This window comes from Monodelphis domestica, chromosome 3, assembly GCF_027887165.1.
Source record: "Monodelphis domestica isolate mMonDom1 chromosome 3, mMonDom1.pri, whole genome shotgun sequence".
NCBI lineage: Eukaryota > Metazoa > Chordata > Mammalia > Didelphimorphia > Didelphidae > Monodelphis > Monodelphis domestica.
This window is the reverse complement of record NC_077229.1, coordinates 22,671,589-22,692,707: the sequence shown is the minus strand read 5'-3', so window position 1 is coordinate 22,692,707 and position 21,119 is coordinate 22,671,589. Positions and strand designations below refer to the sequence as shown.

At 44.8% G+C, this 21,119-nt stretch overlaps 1 protein-coding gene across 4 annotated transcripts in view; it reads right to left on the bottom strand.

The window, feature by feature from the left end:
* The window catches only part of CHEK2 (checkpoint kinase 2), a 38,855-nt gene that overhangs the window by 8,465 nt on the left and 9,271 nt on the right, over positions 1-21,119 (bottom strand). For all 4 annotated transcript variants that reach the window (XM_016432524.2, XM_016432528.2, XM_016432526.2 and 1 more), the window contains 9 exons: positions 15,096-15,186; positions 9,836-9,944; positions 8,123-8,176; positions 7,200-7,261; positions 5,741-5,840; positions 2,993-3,079; positions 1,909-2,072; positions 1,563-1,678; positions 12-97 (listed from right to left, as the gene is read on the bottom strand). In XM_016432524.2, coding sequence (XP_016288010.1) covers positions 12-97; positions 1,563-1,678; positions 1,909-2,072; positions 2,993-3,079; positions 5,741-5,840; positions 7,200-7,261; positions 8,123-8,176; positions 9,836-9,944; positions 15,096-15,186 — 869 coding nt within the window. The remainder of the gene's footprint in view (positions 1-11; positions 98-1,562; positions 1,679-1,908; positions 2,073-2,992; positions 3,080-5,740; positions 5,841-7,199; positions 7,262-8,122; positions 8,177-9,835; positions 9,945-15,095; positions 15,187-21,119) is intronic.

Genomic DNA, 21,119 nt, shown 5'->3' with positions numbered 1-21,119 from the left:
TTAATACCTACCTGAAGCCATGGATGGGCCAAGGCTTCTTCTGTCGTATAGCGTTTTTTTGGATCCACTACCAACAACTTCTTAACGAGGTCCAAAGCTAAAATAAATGATAGGGTAGATTACCCATCCATCCATCCACCCATCCATCCATCCACCCATCCATCCATCCACCCATCCACCCATTCATCCATCCACCCATCTACCCATTCATTCACCCAACCACCTATCCATCCACCTATCTATCCATCCATCCACCCACCCATCCATCAGACAGAATGATAAATGGTCTGGCCATTATTACAATGACAGGTTATAGAATCCCCAAGTTAGAAGAGATAGCAGTCCCCATTTGTTCTAATCTCTGTCTAAACAGGAAGTCCTTCTACAACCCAGCCCCCAATCCAAAGGGGCCCTGGAGCCTTTCCTCTTAAGATCTCCAGGAGAAGAGAGGAAAGCCCATCTCGATTTGGGAATCAAGCCGAAATCTCTCTCTTTGCTCCTGATCCTGGCCTCAGGCCAACCAGAGCAAGACTACACACTCTTGTCCCCCACTAAAGCTGAACACCGGTACTTTCTTCAAGTCATGCTCCTATGGCATGAGTACATAATCATGGTGCTTTAATAGTAAAAGGGACCTTGGAATCCATCTCATCTAGGGGTTTTGAGCCTTTTCCAGTGTCAGACCCTTTTGGCAGTTTGGGAAAGCCTCTCGATGCCTTCTTGGAATCGGGAAGGATTTTTTGCCTTCCTTTTTCAGATTTTGAAATTTCGAAATGCTACATTTCAAGTAGATGTCAGCAAAAATGAAGATGTCATTTTCTTTCCTATACAAATTCTCAGGCCTCTTGAAATCTGTCCACAGACCCCAGGCTCAGAACTCCTGATCTAATCCAACCTCAATTTATTTCACAGATGAGCAAAGTGAATCCCAGGGAGGATAAGTGGATTTTCCCCAAGGCCACACTGTTCATTAATGGCTAAAGAAGGCTTGGAACTCAGGGAGACCTCTGGACTCTCTCAATATCCTATTTAAGTACAGAAATGGTGAATCTCATGACGTACTCCCTTATAATCAATTCAACTTTCCTACTCTTCTCCTCTTGGCACATTCTTCAAAATAGATTAAAATGGGGAGAGCTAGATGGCTCAGTGGATAGAGAAGCAGATCTAGAGATGGGAGATGTTGGGTTCAAATGTGATCCCAGACACTTCCTACCTCGGTGACAGTGGGCAGGTCACTTAACCCCCTTGCCTAGCCCTTACTGCTCTTCTGCTCTACCTCAGAAGATAAGTTTAAAAAATAATATGAAGTCAAGTTTCTCTCTCCTCTTACTTCTTATAATCCTTGCAGTGTATACCGTACATCCTTATGTTGTATTTCGTAGCCAGCTCATTCAAACAAAACTCTGCAAACCACCTAAAACATGAACTTTGTTGATAACGTGGCAGCCTCTTCCACAGAATGACAAGGAAACAAAGGGTTCAAAGCCAGGAGACGGCGACCTCCCACCTCTTCTGGTTAGCCCACACACGTTTCGCCCCCTCAGCATGGCCATCCCTACCCGTGTCCGAGACAGCTTTCCAGACTTCTGGAATGAGTTTGTATTTCCCACTGATGATCTGATCCTTCAAAGGGACCTGAGTCTTATGCTCCGAGAAAGGTGGATATCCACTGAGGCTTGGTGGATACGGAAAGGAGAAAAGAACTGTCACGTTTTCAGAATCAGACGATGACATGCAGTTTCTCTGTATCATCAAAACTCAAAGTGCTATTTTTTTAAAGAGTGTCAAATGTAATATTTAAAAGAAGTTAAACCCTACTTTAGACAGTGTTAAAAAAATGGAATGTGAATTAAATAAAACCTACATGCACCTAACCCAAATCCTGAGGCCCAGAAGGTTGCTTACCAAACAAAGAGAATAACGCCTAAACTCCAGCAATCGACGGCCCGGGTATACCCCGCGGATCCCATGGAAAGGACGACCTCTGGAGCCAAGTAGGTGGGCGTGCCGCACAAGGTTCTCATGAGCGAAGTCTCCCCGAGAATCTTCGACTGCCCAAAATCAGTAATCTAAAATGAAAGGGAAGAGGGGCTAATCCAGTGAGGTACACTACAAAAGCTGCTGGTCACACAAAACTGATTTCATTTACGCAGTGGAAACTTTGTTCTTAAGCCCTTACTTTCTATCTTGGTAACAACTCTTAAGTCAGAAGAGTAGTAACGGTGAGTCAACAGGGCTCGGGGTCAAACTTGCCCAGGGTCACACAGCTAGAAAGTATCTACGATCAAATTTGCTCCCAACTCCAGGCCTGGCTCTCTATCCATTGAAGCACCTTACTTGGCCCTAACTTAAACCAACTGCCCTAAATCCATGGTAATTATAATTCGATTGACTAATGTTTCAATACCAGGGAAAATGGGCGTTCATCTTTAGCCTTTAGCAGGTTGCTATGACCAGCTATGCCATGTCATCTGCATATCAGGAACCCTCGGGAGGAATTTCCCCAACGACTGCAGTCTCTGAGAGGCACAGGGATGCTAAGAACTAAGATGCTTTGCCCTTGGTCACTCAGCCTGGACAGGTCAAGCAGCAAGATGGGAAGCAAAGCCAGCTCCTTATCTGCCCAAGCTATGTAGCCTCTTGGAAAGAGTGGGGAAAAGAGATCAAGGAGACAGTGCAAAAGCAAACCACTAAAAACGCTGTCTTCTCATTTACAAAAAAAGATTTCCCACGTCCCAGCTGGGTGACCCTGGGAAAGTCACTTAAGCCCCATGGCTCAGCCCTTACTGCTCTTTTGTCTTGGAACCAACACACAGGATTAATTCTAAAACAGAAGGCAAGGGCTAAAAAACAAATAAAAAAATCCAAGGATCAAGGAGGTTCCTATTCCGAGATGGTTCAACATTTCAGTTCTGATAAAAAACAATTTAAAGAGGTTTCTGATGAACTCTCCAGAATTCACTGGAAAAGAGGAAATAATATTCCTGACCTTTATTAGACAGTCCTCTTGCTGAGACGACAGAAGCACATTCTCCGGCTTTAAATCCCGATGTATGATACCATTTTCATGAAGGTACTACAGAGGCAGAAACAAATGACATTTAAGAGATTGACAGTTAATCTTTCAAAACAATTGAATATTATTTCAAGGTACATTGTTCAGAATAGAGTCCTAAAAATATACATGTTTGCCAGAGTCAAATTTACTTTTCAAATTCTATTTACAAATCTGGCCTCACTTCCTAGCTTTGTGACCATGGGCAAATCATTTAACCCTCCTCAACTGCCACTCTTCTGCCTTAGAATCAATAAACAATATTGATTTATTTTAAATATATGTATATATTTATAAGACCACCTCAAAGGGACAGATAGGTAGCCTAGTGGATAGAGCACCAGGCTAAGAGATAGGAGGTCCTGGATTCAAATCTGGTCTCAGACACTTCCTGGCTGTATGACCCTGGGCAAGTCACTTAACCTTAATTGCCTAGCCCTTACCACTCTTCTTCATTGGAATCTATACTTAATTTTTATTCCAAGACAGAAGTTAAAGGTAAAAAAAAAAGATTGCCTCAAAAAGCAGAACACCAAAATTATTTCATGCTAATTTATCTGAATTTTCAAGAGAACCACCAAACTCCCATTTCACAAAATCATTTTTCCTTCCTAAATAAAGGGAAACATAACATGCCAAGGCTGAGAAATTCTAGAAGTCCTTTGAAGAGAAAGCAAAAATCAAAACTTCCTAATTTCCCTAGCAGAGGCTCAAAACAACTCACAACAAAGGGAGCATACACTGGGATCGTGGTAATCTGGTTTCTAAAAAGGATACGGTCTTTGAGGTATCTCTTTGTTCTGAGACAAAATTCAGGTTTTCTGCTTTTCATTGATTGTACAGGCCACCCATCTCCCAGGAAACCCAGCTCCCTTACCCAAGACTCCCACTCGGGAATGAACGGGGCAGACTGTCCCAGTTGGGACTCTCATGGATCAAGCTCAGGAAAGGGAGAGTAAAGGTACTTCTTATGCCAGTCCCCAAATTCGGGGAGGTATTTGGCTGCTCCCGAAAGACTTTGGAACACTGGAACAAAATGTTTAAAAGGGGGAAAAACAAGAGGGACAGCTTTCTGCTCTCCAGCGGCAAGTTAGTCCAAGAGGGAAAAGGTTCCTTTTACTAATGAGTAGGTCCCAGGATGCTGTCAATCAATTAATAAATGAACAAATCGCCCAATTTAGTGCCTAATAAAAAGGATGTTCTAAAGGGTCGGCATTTTTCAAGTATAGGAAGAATTAAAGTGAAGAAAACAAGGCTAGGGCTGCAAAAAAGAGAAACAAGGCAAACTGTCCTCATAAAATTCTTTTACTCATTTCAAAAAGAAAGCTTTGCTTGATATCTGCTTCATGTAACATGATGCCATTAAAGGTAAAACAAGACTCAAAGAAGTAATGCCAAAGGCAGTAATTCCTGGGGGCCGCTGGGTGGGCTCAGTGGATTGAAAGCCAGGCCCAGAGACAGGAGGTCCTGGGTTCCAATCTGGCCTCAGACACTTCCTAGCTGGGTGACCCTGGGCCAGTCACTTAACCCCTATTGCCTAGTCCTTACCACTCTTCTGTCTTAGAACCAACACAGTATTGATTCTAAGATGGAAGATGAGGGTTAAAAAAAAGAGTGGCAATTCCAGCCTGAATTTCTTTCTACCCCCGGAGTCAGGCTAGAAGGGTCTAAAGTGATCACAGAGTTCAGCCCTGGAGTATGTGACCACATTCAAACCCAGAGCCTCTTATTCCCAAATTCCCAGTAGCTTTTCTACTCTCCGAGCTCTCTCTTTGTGAGGTTTAAGAAAGTTCCAAAACTGTGGCCAAATTATGAACCTGCCGTGGAATGTCTCTACCAGAGAGAGTCAAACCCCATGAGAGAACTAGAGCTGCCATCTGGGTCTGGTGCCAGCGCTGTACAAAGACAGGAGACCTAATGGGAAGTCAAGAAGCTCCCGGCACGCTAAGGAAGGGTGCTTGCTGGTAGCAGCTAAGTTTCAGATTTGGTCTTTGTAACTTTTCAGGGCTGCTTAGAGCGTTCTGTGCCAGCTTAGAACAGGTCAAGCATTTCTTAGCAGGAAAAGGAGGAATGAGCCAGAGAGCAAAAGGGGGAGCCCCACAACAGGTGGGGTTTGGTATCAGGAGACAACGCTCCTGTCCAAGGGCAGGAAACAAGGGGAGGTGACCAAAGACTTTATGATTGTCAAAGTCCATTTAGACAAAACTGTGGGTGTCTCTTATTCAAAAACAACAAACAGCTGTTCCAAGAGGGCAAGAGACCATCTGTTTTGACCAAGTCCTGGCAGTTTGTTCTATTTTATTTCTCCTTTGGCAGTGGTTGGGGTCTTTGTCTATCAAAATATAACAAAATAAAGGGCAGTTAGATGGCTGGATAATGAGCCAGGTCTGAAGATGGGAGGCCCTGGGTTCAAATCTGGTCTCATATATACTTCCTACCTGTGTGACCCTAGACACTTAACCCCCACTGCCTACCTCTTACCAATCTTCTACTTTGGAACTGGTGCTTACTATTGACTCTAAGACAGATGATATGGGTTTTAAAATAAAAAATTAATTAAAAAAGAAGAAAAAAAAGAGCATCTCTCGAGGTCTTTGTTCATTCAAACTTAATTCATCTCCTGGAAATATGAGAGCGAAACAGAATAGTGAGGCTTTTCCCCAAAACTCAGGTCTCATCTACCTTGACAGCAAGGAGCATCTGATAAAAATACAGCTTACAGGTGGCTTCGTTCAGTCTTTTATTCCCCACGACTCTCTCAAACAACTCTCCTCCTTCCATCCTGAAAGAGAATCAGAGGATGTCCTAAGGGAAAAGGGCCTCAGCCTCAGCTCTCCCACTCCCGATGCCAAATTCCTTCAAGGACATACAAGTAGAACAAAAGGTTCAAGCTTCATCGGTCACACTCACTGCCCAGAAAGTCCACTGAATGCTGGAGGAACCGAATGTCAAACAGGACATTAAAACTACAACAAAGTCGGCGCACTTTTAGACATACCTTATTCAAACCGATGAGTGAGGAACCCAGAATGTTAGCGCTAAGCCAACCCCCTCCTTTCCCAGAGGAGGAAACTGAACCCCCCAAAGGACACACGACTAGCTCAAGGCCATTAGAACCCCCTTCTACGTCTCGGTCCAAAGCCATTCTGAAAACGGCGATGAAAGCAACCATCCACATCACATTCATGACCATTTCAAGATGTAGTAAAAAAAAAAGCAATGAGGAAATACATGAGGACTTCTGCCACAGAGAATGTTTTGGGGGAGACGAGGATGATATTCGTAAGTGAGGTAACACTGAATTCTTCTATTTGTGCCATCTGATATTCCTTCCCTCTGGGCCCCCCAAAACTCTCTGGCTAAGTCATGCTGCCTTTCTGAAAGACATCAGCTAGAAATAACGAGGAGGCTCAGAGGATGGAGAGCCAGGCCTAGAGGCAGGAGGTCCTGGGTTCAGATCTGGCCTCAAACACTTCCCAGCTGTGTGACCCTGGGCAAGTCACTTCGCCCCCCTTGCTTAGCCCTTAGCACTCTTCTTCCTTGGAACCAGCACACAGTATGGATTCCATGGCAGAAGATGAGGGGTTAAGAAAGGAAAAAAAAGGCAAAGTCTCTGGAGAGGTTGTAAACATTCGAAATCACTGGTGTTAACCCTGCCTGTGGTCAGGAAAACCACCTTGTCTGGTTTTACAGCAGAGCTGCTCTCCCCCAGGGCCCGGAAGCCCGGGACCACCGAGGGAAGGCTCTGCCTCGGGCGGGGGGCGGGGGGGAGGCTGGAAGCACCGCCATCCCGGGCGGCAGCGTCTCCGAGCATTCGGGGACTCCGCTAGGGTAACTGCCTCGCATCATTGGGCAGGAGCCCCAGGAACACTCCGAGACAGGATGGAAGGGACAGAATCCATTTCGGAGAGACTAAACTGGCTGCTTGTTAAGAGATGCGATTCCGGAGTAACGCTGGCGCGGTGTCTGGACTGGCCTCCTGAAGGGGATGTTGGGGCGGAGTCTTCGGGCCAAAAGCAACTGCTTGTATAAATACGACATGCACCCCCCCCCCCCGGGGGCTGCACCGTAGGCCAGGGAGCTGCTCCCGGGGCTGAGAATCACGCGTGAAGAGAAACGGAGGGAAAAAGGATTTACTTACAGTTCCAGAACAATAAAGTAATCTTCAGCGTCGAAAAAATTCTTAATCTTGATGATACACGGCTTAAAAAATGAAGAGGAAAAGAAGGCCGTCGTAAGGATCACTTCATCCCCGAGCAGCTAGCAGGGGCCAACCCCAAGCCGAGCGGGCACTGAGAGGGGGGCCCTGGGGCACCAGGACCAGAAAGACCCAAGTGGAATGGTGCCTCCTCCCCTTAAGGAGAGGATGGGCAATTGAGCATTTAAGGGAGACTCTACATGTTCACATGCACATGCACACACGAGACATACGAGGGGATGGCTTAGCAGCAGGAGAAGGCTGAGTCTGAGCTCAGGCTTGAAGGGTCAAGGGATCACGCCATCCTGGGGCAGGAGGCACTTAATGCAAACCCTGGCCTGGATAGAGTAGGAAGGTTGCAGCTGGGTGGCTCAGTGGTTGGAGAGCCAAGCCCAGAGACAGGAAGTCCTGGGTTCAAATCTAACCGCAGACACTTCCTAGCGATGTGACCTTTAACCTCCCATTGCCTAGCCCTTACTGCTCTTCCGCCTTAGAAGCAATTTGTTTGCTTAGTATTGCTTCTAAGTTGAAAGGTAGGGGTTAAAAAAAAAAAAGAGGGGGCAGCTGGGTAGCTCAGTGGATTGAGAGCCAGCCCTAGAGACGGGAGGTCCTAGGTTCAAATCTGGCCTCAGACACTTCCCAGCTGTGTGACCCTGGGCAAGTCACTTGACCCCCATTGCCTAGCCCTTACCACTCTTCTGCCTCGGAGCCAATATCAGCATTGACTCCAAGACGGAAGGTAAGGGCTTAAAAAAAAAAAGACATGACTTAGATTGCTGATAAGGCCAAAATCAATGGCGAGAGGGTTTTCCAAGGAAAGTTTCTGAGGTTAGGATTAAAAATTAAATCTTAAAAGTTCTACTTACATGATTTAATTTCTTCAAAATCTCGATTTCTGTTTCAACATTGAAAGCTGGATCCTTGGAAAAGGAAAGCGCTATTTTCAAATAATGATCAATCTTAAAAGTTCTCATTCTAACTGAATGATAGACTTCTTCAAATACGGTTAATAAGGGGATCCATTAGTATACAGAAATAATATTTCAAAGCAATCTACAACTATACTAAAAGAAGAAAGAAGAGAAAAAGAAAAAGAGAAAATTGAGAATCTAAAACTAGGAATTAATGACAAATTTCAATTTCTAAGAATTTCCGCTTTTATCTCAAATAAAAATTCCTCTTTCTAGAAACTATAAAAATCACTGTCGCTTAACGATGAACTGTGACAAGAGACTAAAAGAGGGTCCAATATATATGGCAGAAGATAATTAAATGTAGTAAAGTGTTTCCTTAAAGCAATAATGATTTTTCCAACCTTCAAAAACAAAACAGAAACTTATGAAGGAAAAATTATAAAACAAAATGTGAACAAAAAAGGAAATTCTTTTCAATGGGAGAAGGGAGTTGTCTAAGAAAAAAATGGAAGCTTAAGGGACAATACCCAGAAACAGCTGTTACTCTCCTCTGTTGGCTCATATGCTTGAAAACTGATAGTATCGATTACTTTAGTTAGTAATTAAATATATCTTGAGGAAGTAGCTAGGTGGCCCAGTTACCTAGGTAGCTAGGTAACATGACACTTCTTAGCTGTATGACCCTGGGCAAGTCATTTAACCCCCATTGCTAATCCTTACCACTCTTATGTTTTGGGAATGACACTTAGTATTGATTTTAAGACAGAAGGTAAGGGGGCAGCTGGGTAGCTCAGTGGATTGAGAGCCAGGCCTAGAGATGGGAGGTCCTGGGTTCGAATTTGGTCTCAGACACTTCCTAGCTGGATGACCCTGGACAAGTCACTCGACCCCCATTGCCTAGCCCTTACCACTCTTCTGCCTTGGAACCAATACATAGTATTGATTCCAAAACAAAATGTAAGGGTTAAAAAAAAAAAGACAGAAGGTAAGGGTTTAAAAAAGGATGTTATACAAGTTTTATAACAAGAGTTATAGAAGTACTTTTGGTAGCACAAACAGAAGCTCAGCTTTAGAGAAGAAGACCTGGGTTCATGTCCTGCCTCTTGATATAGAGTAGCTCTGAGATCTTGGCACAGTCATTTCATTCTCACATGTCTTTGGCAATGTCTAAGAGCTGAAGCAGATCTATTTGCATTGGTGAAGGGAGTTTCCACATTGGGAACTCCCTATACTGTCAAATCACCCCCCCCACCACCACCCCACCACCCCTGCGCACCAAACAGGCCAAAAGAAAAAAGCTCTTTGCAAGGAACAGAAGAGGGCCAGAGCTCGCCTCAAAATAACAGCTGGCCTCTGTCCAGACGGAAGGGCCATCAGCCCTGGGAGAGGCAGGCCTCGGAGGACGAGCAGGGCTTCTCCCCCTTTTCTGTGTGCAGACCTTTAGCCATGGGGAGAAGGCCCCTTCTCAGGCTCAGGTTTCCAGCCAACTCCAGCAAGACTCATTTCAGTCGGTGTTAACAAAAGCAAAAAGACGTGCTTTTCCTCCCATCCACGTTCAAGGACCCCCAGAAATCCAGGCGGCCCCAGGTTAAGAAGTCCAGCTGGGGGAGGGTGGGGAGGAGGACGGAGAGCCAGGCCAGCCACACACCAACAGGCGGTACTTACGGCCTCTCGGGTGGCACAGATGGAAAATTTCCTCTTACTGATGATCTTCACGGCCACTTTCTTACACGTTTTCCGCTCAAAGGCCAGCTTCACCTCTCCACAAGCACCACTGGGGGGAAAGAGGGGGTTGGTACGGATTACTCGGCTATCCCAGGGCTTTGCCCACGCCTAAGAGCGGGGGAGACCGTCGCCCCCATTTCCAAACCGTCCCGGGAGAGGAGAACCTCCCCGAAATGAAGTGGAGGGGATCGGGAGGAAACGCTGGGCAAAGGGGCAGTCCAGGAACCAGAAGAGCCTGCCAGCTTCAGAGCACCCCTGAACTGAGCGCTCCCAACCCAGTGAGGTCCATCATGGCGACCCCGAGCCACGTCTCCAAACATGTCTTCCAATCCCTCTTTTAGCGGTGTCGCCATCAATGGATCCACAAATACTTATTAAGCACCTACTGTGTGCCGGGCACTACAACGTTCTGGGGTCGATGATCCCGATACAGAAATACTGTTGAGCAGGGCAGGTGGACAACTCATCTGGAACTCAGAGATTCCTAGAGGGCTGCCTGGGACACTGAGAGGTGACATGACTTATTCTGAGTCACAGAGTCAGGATGAAGAGGAGGACCTTGAATCCAGGTCCTCCAAGGCCAGCCCTCTCAATCCAGGAGGCAGAAAGGTTGGCTACAAGGCTGCTGGACACACACTTGGCTCTATTCAACTCAATAAATGCTTATTAAGAGCCTGGGCAGGGGGCAGCTGGGTGGCTCAGCAGATAGAGAGCCAGGCCTGGAAAGGGGAGGTCCTGGGTTCAAATCCACCCCATAGACATCCTAGCTATGTGAGTCTAAGCAAATCACTTAGCCCCCATTGCCTAGCTTTTACCGCTCTTTTGCCTTGGAGCCAATGCACAGTATTGATTCTAAGGCAGAAGGAAAGGGTTAAAAAAAAAAAAGAGCCTGAGTGTCAGGCACTAATGAGATACAAAGACAGAAATGGAACAATCCCCGCTGGCTAACATCCACAAGCGGTCTCTATTCTCCCGAAGGGCAAACATTGGGATCGCTCATGAATATTGAGCATCTAAAGACTCTACAATGACTTCAATTTGTGTATTCTGAGACTCAGGGGCTGTCCGAGTGGTAAGAGACCTGTAGGAAATCCTGTAGGCCAAACACCTTATTTACAGGGGACCAAAATGAGGGCCGAACGTATCCCTTAACTCCCCCGACATCAAAGAACCCACGTCTGTCTGTCTGTCTCTCTCTTTTTAAAGACCCTCACCTTCCATCTTAGGGTCAATACTGCATCTTGGTTCCAAGGCAGACGAGTGGTAAATGACTTGCCCAAGGTAGTATCTGAGGCCAAATTTGAACCCAGGACCTCCCATCTCTGGATCTGGCTCTCAATCCATAGAACCAGCCAGCTGCCCCCTTAAATTGCAGTGCTGATTTTTTTTTTTAAGGGAAATAGGGTTAAGTGAATTGTCCAGGGTCATACTGGTAGGCTGAATTTGAACTCATGCAGATGAGTCTTTTTGATTCTAAGCCCAGCACTCTATCCACTGCGCTGCCTAGCTGCCCCTCTTTGTAGACTTTTAATATGAAAAGTCACCACAAAGACTTCACCGGATTGAATTGTCCTGTTTTCATCTTGCAAATTGAAATCTCTAAAGACTAAATGAATGAGAGTCATTATGCAGAAATAACGGCTCTCCCAAAGATCTACAGCGGTTTCGCTTCAAATGAAAGGGTTCCTGGGAGAGGAGAGTGTGAATCGAGGAATTCCTGGCAAAAGCACTCTCTCTGGAGCGGGGACCTTTCCACGGGCTCCTTAAACTACGTTTATTTGAGATGGTGGCCGGGGAAAGAAGCTCAAAGGAACACCTGTGTGTTTACTCGTTCCAGGCTTGGCCTGGCCACCTGAGCCTCCTTTACTCTCAGGAGAAGATAAAACGCCACCCATGCTCTCCTCCTGAGCCAGAGAAAAGCCAAGATGCTTCCTCAAAGCAAACACTCAGGTAGAAGCCTTGCCTCGGGCCAGTGCCTCCCTTTCTGTGCTGATGGAAAGACGGTAGGATCCCCCACGATGCCATTCGGCAGCTGGCTCTAGAGATGGCTACCTGTCTACGCTGCGGGAAGGCTCGAGGAAGAAAGCCACTGAAGAAACAAGCTTTAGGCCAGCTCACCAAGAGAACAGACCCTGCAGGGCGTTCACAGGGGAGCACCGGCCGCCACAGGGCCACTTCCAGATCAGCAACAAGAAAAGGACACCAAGCCGCTGATCCTGGAGGATGAAGGGCAGAAGCGGGCAATGCGAGGCAGGCAGACATGCACAGCTGGTTGTCACTGGCAGAAGCGGTGTCGTTGGTCCCAGTCTCCAGAGGAAGCGGGGATGCCCTCCCCGCACTGGGGTAAAAGGAGTCAGTCAATAAACATTCATTAAGCGCCAACTGTGTGCCAGGACACAATGCTAACTGCTAGGGATGGCAAGAGACAGGAATCGGGCCTTCCCCTCAAGGAGCTTATAATCCACTAGAGGAGAAAAGCTAACACATATGCACAAACAAGATGTACACAGGAAAAAGAGGAAATCATTCAAAGAGGGAAGGCACTGGAATGAAGAGGGGTTGGGGAAGACTTCCTGCAGAAGGTGGCTTGTGTTATATTAGTTTACCTAAGTTAAGTTTAAGCCTCAACCTAGGCAAAGATGATGCTCAAGACTCTTGGGGGTGAGGGAGAGCAGTTGGGTGGTTCAGTGGATAGAGAAGTCCTGGGTTCAAATCTGGCCTCAGACACTTCCTAACTATATGACCCTAAGCAAGTCACTTGAACCCTTATTGCCTAGCCCTTACCACTCTTTTGCCTTGGAACTGACATTTAATGTCGATTCTAAGACGAAAGGTAAGGATTCAAAAAAAGAAACCAGATCTGTAGTGGCGGGGAAGGGTGATACCTAGGTGGCTCAGTGGATAGAGAGCCAGGCCTGGAGATGGGAAGTCCTGGCTTCATATCTGGCCTCTGACACTTCCTGGGCAAGTCACTTAACCTCAGTAGTCCAACTCTTACCACTCTTCTGCCTTGGAACTAAATACTTAGTTTTAGTTTTAAGACAGAAGTTAAGGGTTTAAAAAAAATCTAGCCCGGTAATTGCCAACTTATGGACCAAAGACCTGGTTGTGGACTTGACTGAAAATGGGCCACAAATGCATTCTTATCTTCATCTTGACAACTCCAGAAAAATGTTCAGTGGCTCCATATAATCAGATACCTGCAGAAGACAGGAGAATCTCCTGCACACGGGTAATTACAATGGCTCAAGGATTAGTAGATGCTACCGTGTTGGACAAATTACACATTCGTTTCAAAGCATTACTGAATTTATAGGAGCTTTCTCTCATGTATTTCCTCAAGTCAACACAATGACAGTCCTACTGCTCGAATGTGGGAGGTCTGAGATTGTCCTTTTACTCAAAGGCAACATTTTTGAGCATGAAAGGCATCTCCACAGATGAGGAAACTGAGGTCCAGAGTAAAAAGTCAAACAGGTGACAGAGCACAGTTAGAATTCTTCTATATAGGAATCTATTTGAATGTAAACATGTTTGATAAAATTTAATTTTCCAAAGATGGAAGACAACTACCAAAAATATCTAGATGAAAAAGAAAAAAATTCTAGATAGAGGAGAATAGAAGTGACTGAAGAAGGGCAAACGTCTCAATGGCTGAAAAAGAAACAAAGGAAGAGAATGAAATGAGCGAACTATAAGCTTGGATTTCTGGCAGAATTCAACAACCTATTAAAGGGATGGCTAGTGAACAGAGAGAAAAGGCAGCAGCGAATACAAAGAATCAGCATAGAACAGACTTGGCCACACTAACCTTATTTCTTTTTTTTTTTAACAAGAATCTCATTAAATCCATAAATCAAGATAATTCTTCAGGGATAATTTACCTAGACTTTAATTTTGGCAAAGCCTTATTCATTAGTCATTCTCATTATCCTTGCCAACAAGAGATGAATACAGGCTGGACAATTAGGTGGCAATGGAATTGGTTACAAACAAGATCCAAAAAGTTAGTACCTGATGATTCAAAGTCAGCTTGGCAGACAGATTCTCCAAGTGGGCGTCCCAGGCAGGGGTTGTGGCATGGAACATATATATCAGAAACTCAAATGAAAGGCATGTGTAGCATATTTATCAGTGTACAGATGGTGCAAAGCTAAAAGAAAGAACTTGTACACAAGGTGCCCAAATCAGGATCCCAAAGGACTGTGACAGATTGGAACAGGACTGAGTCTGAGAAGATAAAATTCCACAGGAATAAATGTGGGATGCAAAAAAAAAAGGGGGAAAAAATCAACCTCTCAAACATAAGGCATTGCACGTAGCCTGAAAAAAAAAAGACGCTGGGGACTCGACCCAAGTTAAGAACACAACTGAGTAGCTGATGTAACCTTGGGCTATACTGGGAGATAGGATTCCAAGAATATAAGGAGATAAGAGTCCCTTTGACATCTGCATTGGTCAGACTGCATCTGGAGTACTGGGATCACTTCTGGGGAACATATCTTAGGAAGGACATTGATAACCCCAGAAAATACTCAGGGGAGAACAACCAAGATATTCATATGATTGAGTTCCTGTCCTAAGAGATCAGAATTAGGGTCAGAAAAAAGCCTTAAGGAAACATGTTAGTTTTTTTTAAGATGATGGAAGAGAGGACTTTGTTTGATCCCAGAGGGCAGACTTGGGAACAAATGGCAGAAGGGCCAAAGAGGGAGACTTAAGCTTGATATCAGCAAAAACCTAGGTTATATGAGGGGGCTTTCAGAGGTGGGGGACTCCCCTCCTTTGGGGCCTTTAAACCCAGGCTGGATGTGACCCCCTTCTCAAGTACATAGTAGAGAAGATTCTTTACTTAAGTAAGATGGGTGTGGGGAAGGAAACAAGATGGCTCCACGGGCCGCTTTCCAACTCAGAAATGTGATATGCCAACTCTAGCCACTTTCCACAATGGCTCCTCTTAAAGATGATAACTTACTGAAAAAATCCCCAAATTATAAAGCATTTCCCTTAGACATAACCATTCACTGGGAAGGAGATTGTGATAGGGGGATACGGCCCTACAAGTGAACATTTAAACTTCTCATTTACAATGTTTAGCACGTCAGTTCCATTGGAAAAACCAGGAGGGACTAGCCCTCCAACCTAAGTTTACAACAAAATAAAACAAAGTGGAATTGCTAAAATAAGAAAAAGCATTTACCTTCCAAGTGTTTTTGACATGATGTATTTTTCTCTTAATTCACTAGGATAAATAGATTGATCATCTACAGTCAGATCAAAAAACACAAAAACTAGAAAGAAAAAAGACAGAAATTAGGCACATTAATTTTGCTCTGAAATCAAAATAACCAATCCTGTCTTTCAATAATCCAGTTGGTGAACATCCTGTTAAAAAGGACTTCACTTAAATATTTCCTAAAGGAATAAATATTGAAACTAAAGGAAGCACATGCAATAAAGTACTTGGGCAAGAAAGTGAATCCACTTGTGTTTTGCAGAGCTCATATAGTACTTCCACCTCTAAGCCTAGCCCAAATGTGACCTTATTTCTTTGGTCTCTACAGTAAGGCCACAAAAATCGGCACCAGACTAGAATTTAAAAATGGATTATTATTGTTTTTTGAGCTGTGTCCAACTCTTTATGAACCCTTTGGGGGTTTTCTTGGCAAAGATACTGCAGTGGCATGTCATTTCCTCCTCCAGCTCATTTGAGCGATGGGGAAATTGAGGCCAACAGGGTGAAGTGACTTATCCAGGGTCACAGAGCTAATAAATGTCTGAGACCAGATTGGAACTCAAGAAAATGAGTCTTCCTGACTCTAGATCCAACACTCCATACAGTACCATCTGGCTGCCCTCCCTCCCAACTGATTAGGTTGAAACTAAACATCAGGGTTTAGTAACACAAGAATTTCAATGAATATCAAAAGAAGGTGGGGTACTTTCGGATGCTCACGGTCATGGGAAGCACTGGGAAATGTGAGGGACCAAAAAGATCCCAAACTTTTTAAGCTGGGAGAAATCCTGCTTTCCTAACAAATCTCTTTCATTGGTATTACTCAGCCTCAATAGTTCATATTTAGCACAACAGGGTTAACAAAATTAAGAGTGATTTACCTGGCTAAAAATGTTTGTCCAAGTGGATAACGCAACTCCAATACCATCTTGCAGTCAGTTACACAGCTTTCGATTGTTAGCCTGACTAGTGGGACTCTGCATCTATCAAAATCCTTTCAAATATCATATGAAAAGGAAGCAGCTGGGTAGCTCAGTGGATTGAGGGAGGTCCTGGGTTCAAATGTGACCTCTGACACTTCCCAGCTGTGTGACCCTGGGCAAGTCATTTAATCCCTATTGCCTAGCCTTTCCCACTCTTCTGCCTTGCAGTATCAATTCTAAGACAAGGCATGGGTTAAAAAAAATAGAATCAATACTAAGTATCAGTTCCAGAGCAGAAGAGCGGTCAGGTAATGGGGGTTAAGTGACTTGTTCAGGATCATCCAGCTAGGAAATATATGGATTTGAACACAGGACCTCCCATCTCTAGGTCTGACTATCCACTCACTGAGTTACCTAGCTGCCCCAATAAGGACTTTTTTTTTAAGAAAAGAAAATATATATAACTGTCTTGGCATTTGTGAAATAGCATTAGTAACTCCATTTTTCCCTTATCTACCATTTTTGTGAAGTTCCAACTTCCTGTAAGTCTCCTGATCATGGGAAAGCCATAAAACTTCTCCCTGCCCCTCCCATCTCCTACCCCGGTGCCTCTCAATTCTCTCCACCAATAAGGAACAAAGCGGCTCAATCCTACATCCTGTTTTTTCCCTGCTTTTCACTGTATATTAGCTGTAAACCAAGGTTTGAGGTCCTTGACCTCATGACCGGGGGCCATGGACCCGATTTGTTTTTTGCCGTCCTCTGGATGAGTCTCAGAATCTTTATTCCTCCGTAACACAAATAAACCTGTGTCCACTTTTTCCCAAGTTTGAGCCACTATGCCCTATTGTAGATTTCATGATTAGATATCCAGGAAGGAAGACACTTTGTAAGTGAAGCACACATTAACGTGTACACTTGGAGATTTCTCAAATATTGTTTGCCTTTTTGGGAAACTTCTCAACTTGTCCTTAAAGAAGAATGATTGAGGATAGCGTGATCAGAGGAGCACAGACTCAGGAGGGCTTCAAAGGAAGCTCAGAAGGCCTTGCCTAATCCAGTCTCTTCATTTAACAGATGAGGAAGCTGAGGCCCAGAGGGTGAACCGGCTTGTCCCCGTCACTCGAGGAGGAGGACACTGAGTGACGATTAGAACTCAGATCAGGCTTCAACTCCAAAGGTCTTCTCACTGCCCCTTGCTGCTCACCCATGGCTAGATCACTTACCCAAAAACCTGAACGACAGAAGCACAGAACTCAGGTTTTGAAAGCGCCAAAAGAAAACCAAACCCCAGATAACTGTAATAACCAATGTTGGTGTTGGCCAGTAATGAATGAAGCCAATAACACCCTCGTGCCAGCAGGTAAACACTACAACAGCTGCATGTCCTGTACGGTCAGATGGATCATGGCATCGGTTTTGTTATCAGAGGCCTCAGAGATGCTGACCTTGCTTTCATCGACTTGGCCCCTCTCCCATTTTACAGATGGGGCGTGTAAGTTTCAGAAAGGAGAAGAGACTTGTTCAAGGTCATACGGATAAGAGCTTAAACTTGGGTTGTTATCTAACTCCAAAGTCCAACCTCTCTTTACCTCACAGGGCTCCTGATGGTACTCTGGCGAGTCAAGCTGAGTTAAATTAATAACACTTTTCCTAGGCTAAAAATAAATTTGCCTTAAATGGCAACTGGACTTAGCAAAAATAGTATTGAGCTTAGAATGAAAGAAGTAAGAAACTTACTGACTTGTGACTTACAAGAACCCTCCAGCCAAGCAAGAGGCCAACTTTCTTTCCCAGTTTCAATACGTAGTAGGATGAAGCAGTGTCTCCACTATTCCCTTAAACCATAAATTATCACATGGGTATAAAAATGTCCATCTTTCTATTTCAGTTGTAAATCTTTAAATTTCTCAGACTTGTGAATGTTTAAAATTTCCACATTGAGGAATCCTCCATTGGAACAAATTCCCTACTGGGAAACATTCCCCATTTTGATGTGAGAACTCGCCAGGATCAGAAATGGGAGGACCTCTACTCCACCCGTACTTAAGACTGCTTTAGGGGAGAAAACTCCTTGCTAAACAATGAAAGTACTTGGACCCATGCTTATAATAAGGCAAGGAGTTCTTTGAGCCATGCCTGTTTTTTAGAATTGATACAATGAGATGCTAGGTACCTAAAAGGGTCGGGCAAGTTTTCTCTTAATGAGATTAATCGACTCAGCTGTGTTTTCACTGGTTCAGACTTACTGAGGAGATTAGTCGACTTAGCAGGAATTCAGATGGGCAGTCCTTTGGAAAACGTCTACAGTGATTGGTAGATGTAAGGACTTAGGGGAGGTGACATAGGAGAAAAACCCCTATATAAGAAAAAGCAGAATCTCTTGAGAAGAAAATCCTTTTGGAGGATCTCTGATGAGGATCGCTTGGGAAGAATCTCTTGAGAGGCTCTGGAGAAGGGAAGCTCTTGGAGTACAATCTCTAAGGAGGTCTCGCTGGAGCTCCTCTGAGGGGACTCTGTCCCTCTGGAGGCTCTGGAGAGAGGCCCTTTGGAACAGTCTCTGGTTGGAAGGCTCTTTAAGGAGGACTCTGGCTGGAACTCTCTCTGGTGAAGTCAGCTGAGATGGAGCTGGCCTGGTGTCACTATAATCCTTGCTTAGACAGACCTTGTGGTGAGTGTTAAAAGACTGACTGACTGATCTCTCTCTCTTAAGACTCAGGTCTAGGCCATGTTGGCTTAAGGCCCTTCATACTTATTTCCTTTTTCTCTCTCTCTTTTCTTTAATTCCACATTTGTATTAATTAAAATCTCTATAAAACCCAGTTGACTTGGGTATTTGAATAATTGGGAATATTTCCCTGGCGACCACCTTATATTTGATTTAAAAACCAAGACATTGTAGTGAAACATTTTCTGCGGTCAAATTTACTCACCCTCTCTTATATCTATCACAATTTATATCTTCCACCATTTTAACTCACTACAGTTTACAACATCACTCTTTTAACTGTTACAGTTTAAGGCCTTCAACCATTTTAAATCTAACACAGTTAGGAAGCAATCAGCATCTATCAAACATTCAAGGAGCAATTAACACCACTATTTCACAAATGGCTGGCAAAAATAAAGAAGGCCACCAACCCCCAAACTCCTCTGAGAAAATCATGGACCTCTGATTTCTAACGGCGAATTTAAAAATTGGCCAAGAGATGGAATCACTATAGTAAAAAGAGTACACAATTTTAAGAATACAGAGGTAAAGTCAGCATATAAACACTTTATCAATAATCAAAAAAAGTATTTAAATCATACTTGGGCAAAAAATGCTGAAAAAATATAAAATATATATTTATGTTAAAAAAGTTAAGTATTTCAGCTAAGATGGCTTCCAGAAAGGGAGGCAGGTCACCCCAATTCCACGTATATCCTTTGGCAAAACCCAGAGTTTGCACTAAACCAAAGAACAGTCAAGAAATCCAACAAGGGGGTAATGAAATGGTTCAGTGGATTGAGAGCCAGGCCTAGAGATGAGAGGTCCTGGTTCAAATCTAGTCTCAGGCACTTTGTAGCTGTGAAATCCTGAGTAATTCACTTAAGCCCATTTGCTTAGTCTTTGTCTTAGAACTGTTACTAAGACAGAAAGAGAGGGAGACAGGGAGGGAAGGAAAGAGGGAAGGAGGAAGAGAGGAAGGAAGGAAGGAAGGAAGGAAGGAAGGAAGGAAGGAAGGAAGGAAGGAAGGAAGGAAGGAAGGAAGGAAGGAAGGAAGGAAGGAAGGAAGGAAGGAAGGAAGGAAGGAAGGAAGGAAGGAAGGAAGGAAGGAAGGAAGGAAGGAAGGAAGGAAGGAAGGAAGGAAGGAAGGAAGGAAGGAAGGAAGGAAGGAAGGGAGGGAGGGAGGGAGGGAGGGAGGGAGGGAGGGAGGGAGGAAGGAAGGAAGGGAGGGAGGGAGGGAGGGAGGGAGGGAGGGAGGGAGGGAGGGAGGGAGGGAGATATGGAACAAACTATAATGCCTTCAGGCCCTTTGACCCAATGCAAATTTGGGGAATACACTGTAAAGAAAAAGAAAAATTTGTACAAAGAGGTCCCCAACAACATTACTGACAGTAGCAAAAAAGGAGAAACCACCTAAGTGGGGCCCACAATAGCGTAATGGGCTAAATCAACAGAAGTCCATTTGAGCACAACGGAATACTATTACTACAAAAAATGCCAACTTCTGTGCTCTATCTGGAAACCTGAAGGATCTATGATTTCCCCAGGGTGGGGGCACCACCCCACTAAGCTCCTCTAGGCTCACCTTCCTACAACATGTCAACAAGAAAAGGAATGTTTCCTGTAGGCCTACTATGTGCTGAGTCCTGAGGAAAGACAGGGAGGCCTCTCTTGTTTCTATGCCCCTCTCTGAAGCCTTTCTCACTTGATAGTGGCCAGAGCTGGCTCTTCTTCCCTGCATGAGCCTTAGAAAGCCCGGGTCATCTCCATGGCAGCCCTTGAGTGGCTGCACTTCGAGGCGGCCGTCTCCCAGCAGGCCTCCCCCTCCTTCTCTCTTAACTCTCCATCAGGCTTCTGACCTCTTCTCTCCATCCAAACTGTTCTCTCCAAGTGATCTGGGATCTCTTAATTGCAGAATCCAACAGCCTTTCCTCAATCTTCTTCCCCTTGACTTCCCTGATGTGTCAGTCACCCTCTGGTCCGGGACACTCTTCTTTCTAGGTTCCTCTTTGTCCAATCTTCATCCAAGTCATAGTGGGTGTCCCCCAAGGCTCAGTGGTGGGGCCTCCCGTCTTTTCCACATGCCATTCGGCTGGGTGATCTCATGGGCTCCCATGGGCTCTCTCATCCCTGTGCTGTTATCAGATGTATGTCCGACCTTTCTGTTGACCTCCAACCTCCCATTTCCAAATGCCTAGTGGACCTCTGGGACTTACCTGGAACATCTTAAGACAGCCAATAGACACATAACTCTTCATGTCCAAAACAAACCTTCCCCTTCCTACCTTGCCTATCACTGTGAAGGGCAGCACCATCTCCCAGGCCCTCAGGCTCCCAGCCTTGGAGCCTCCTGGC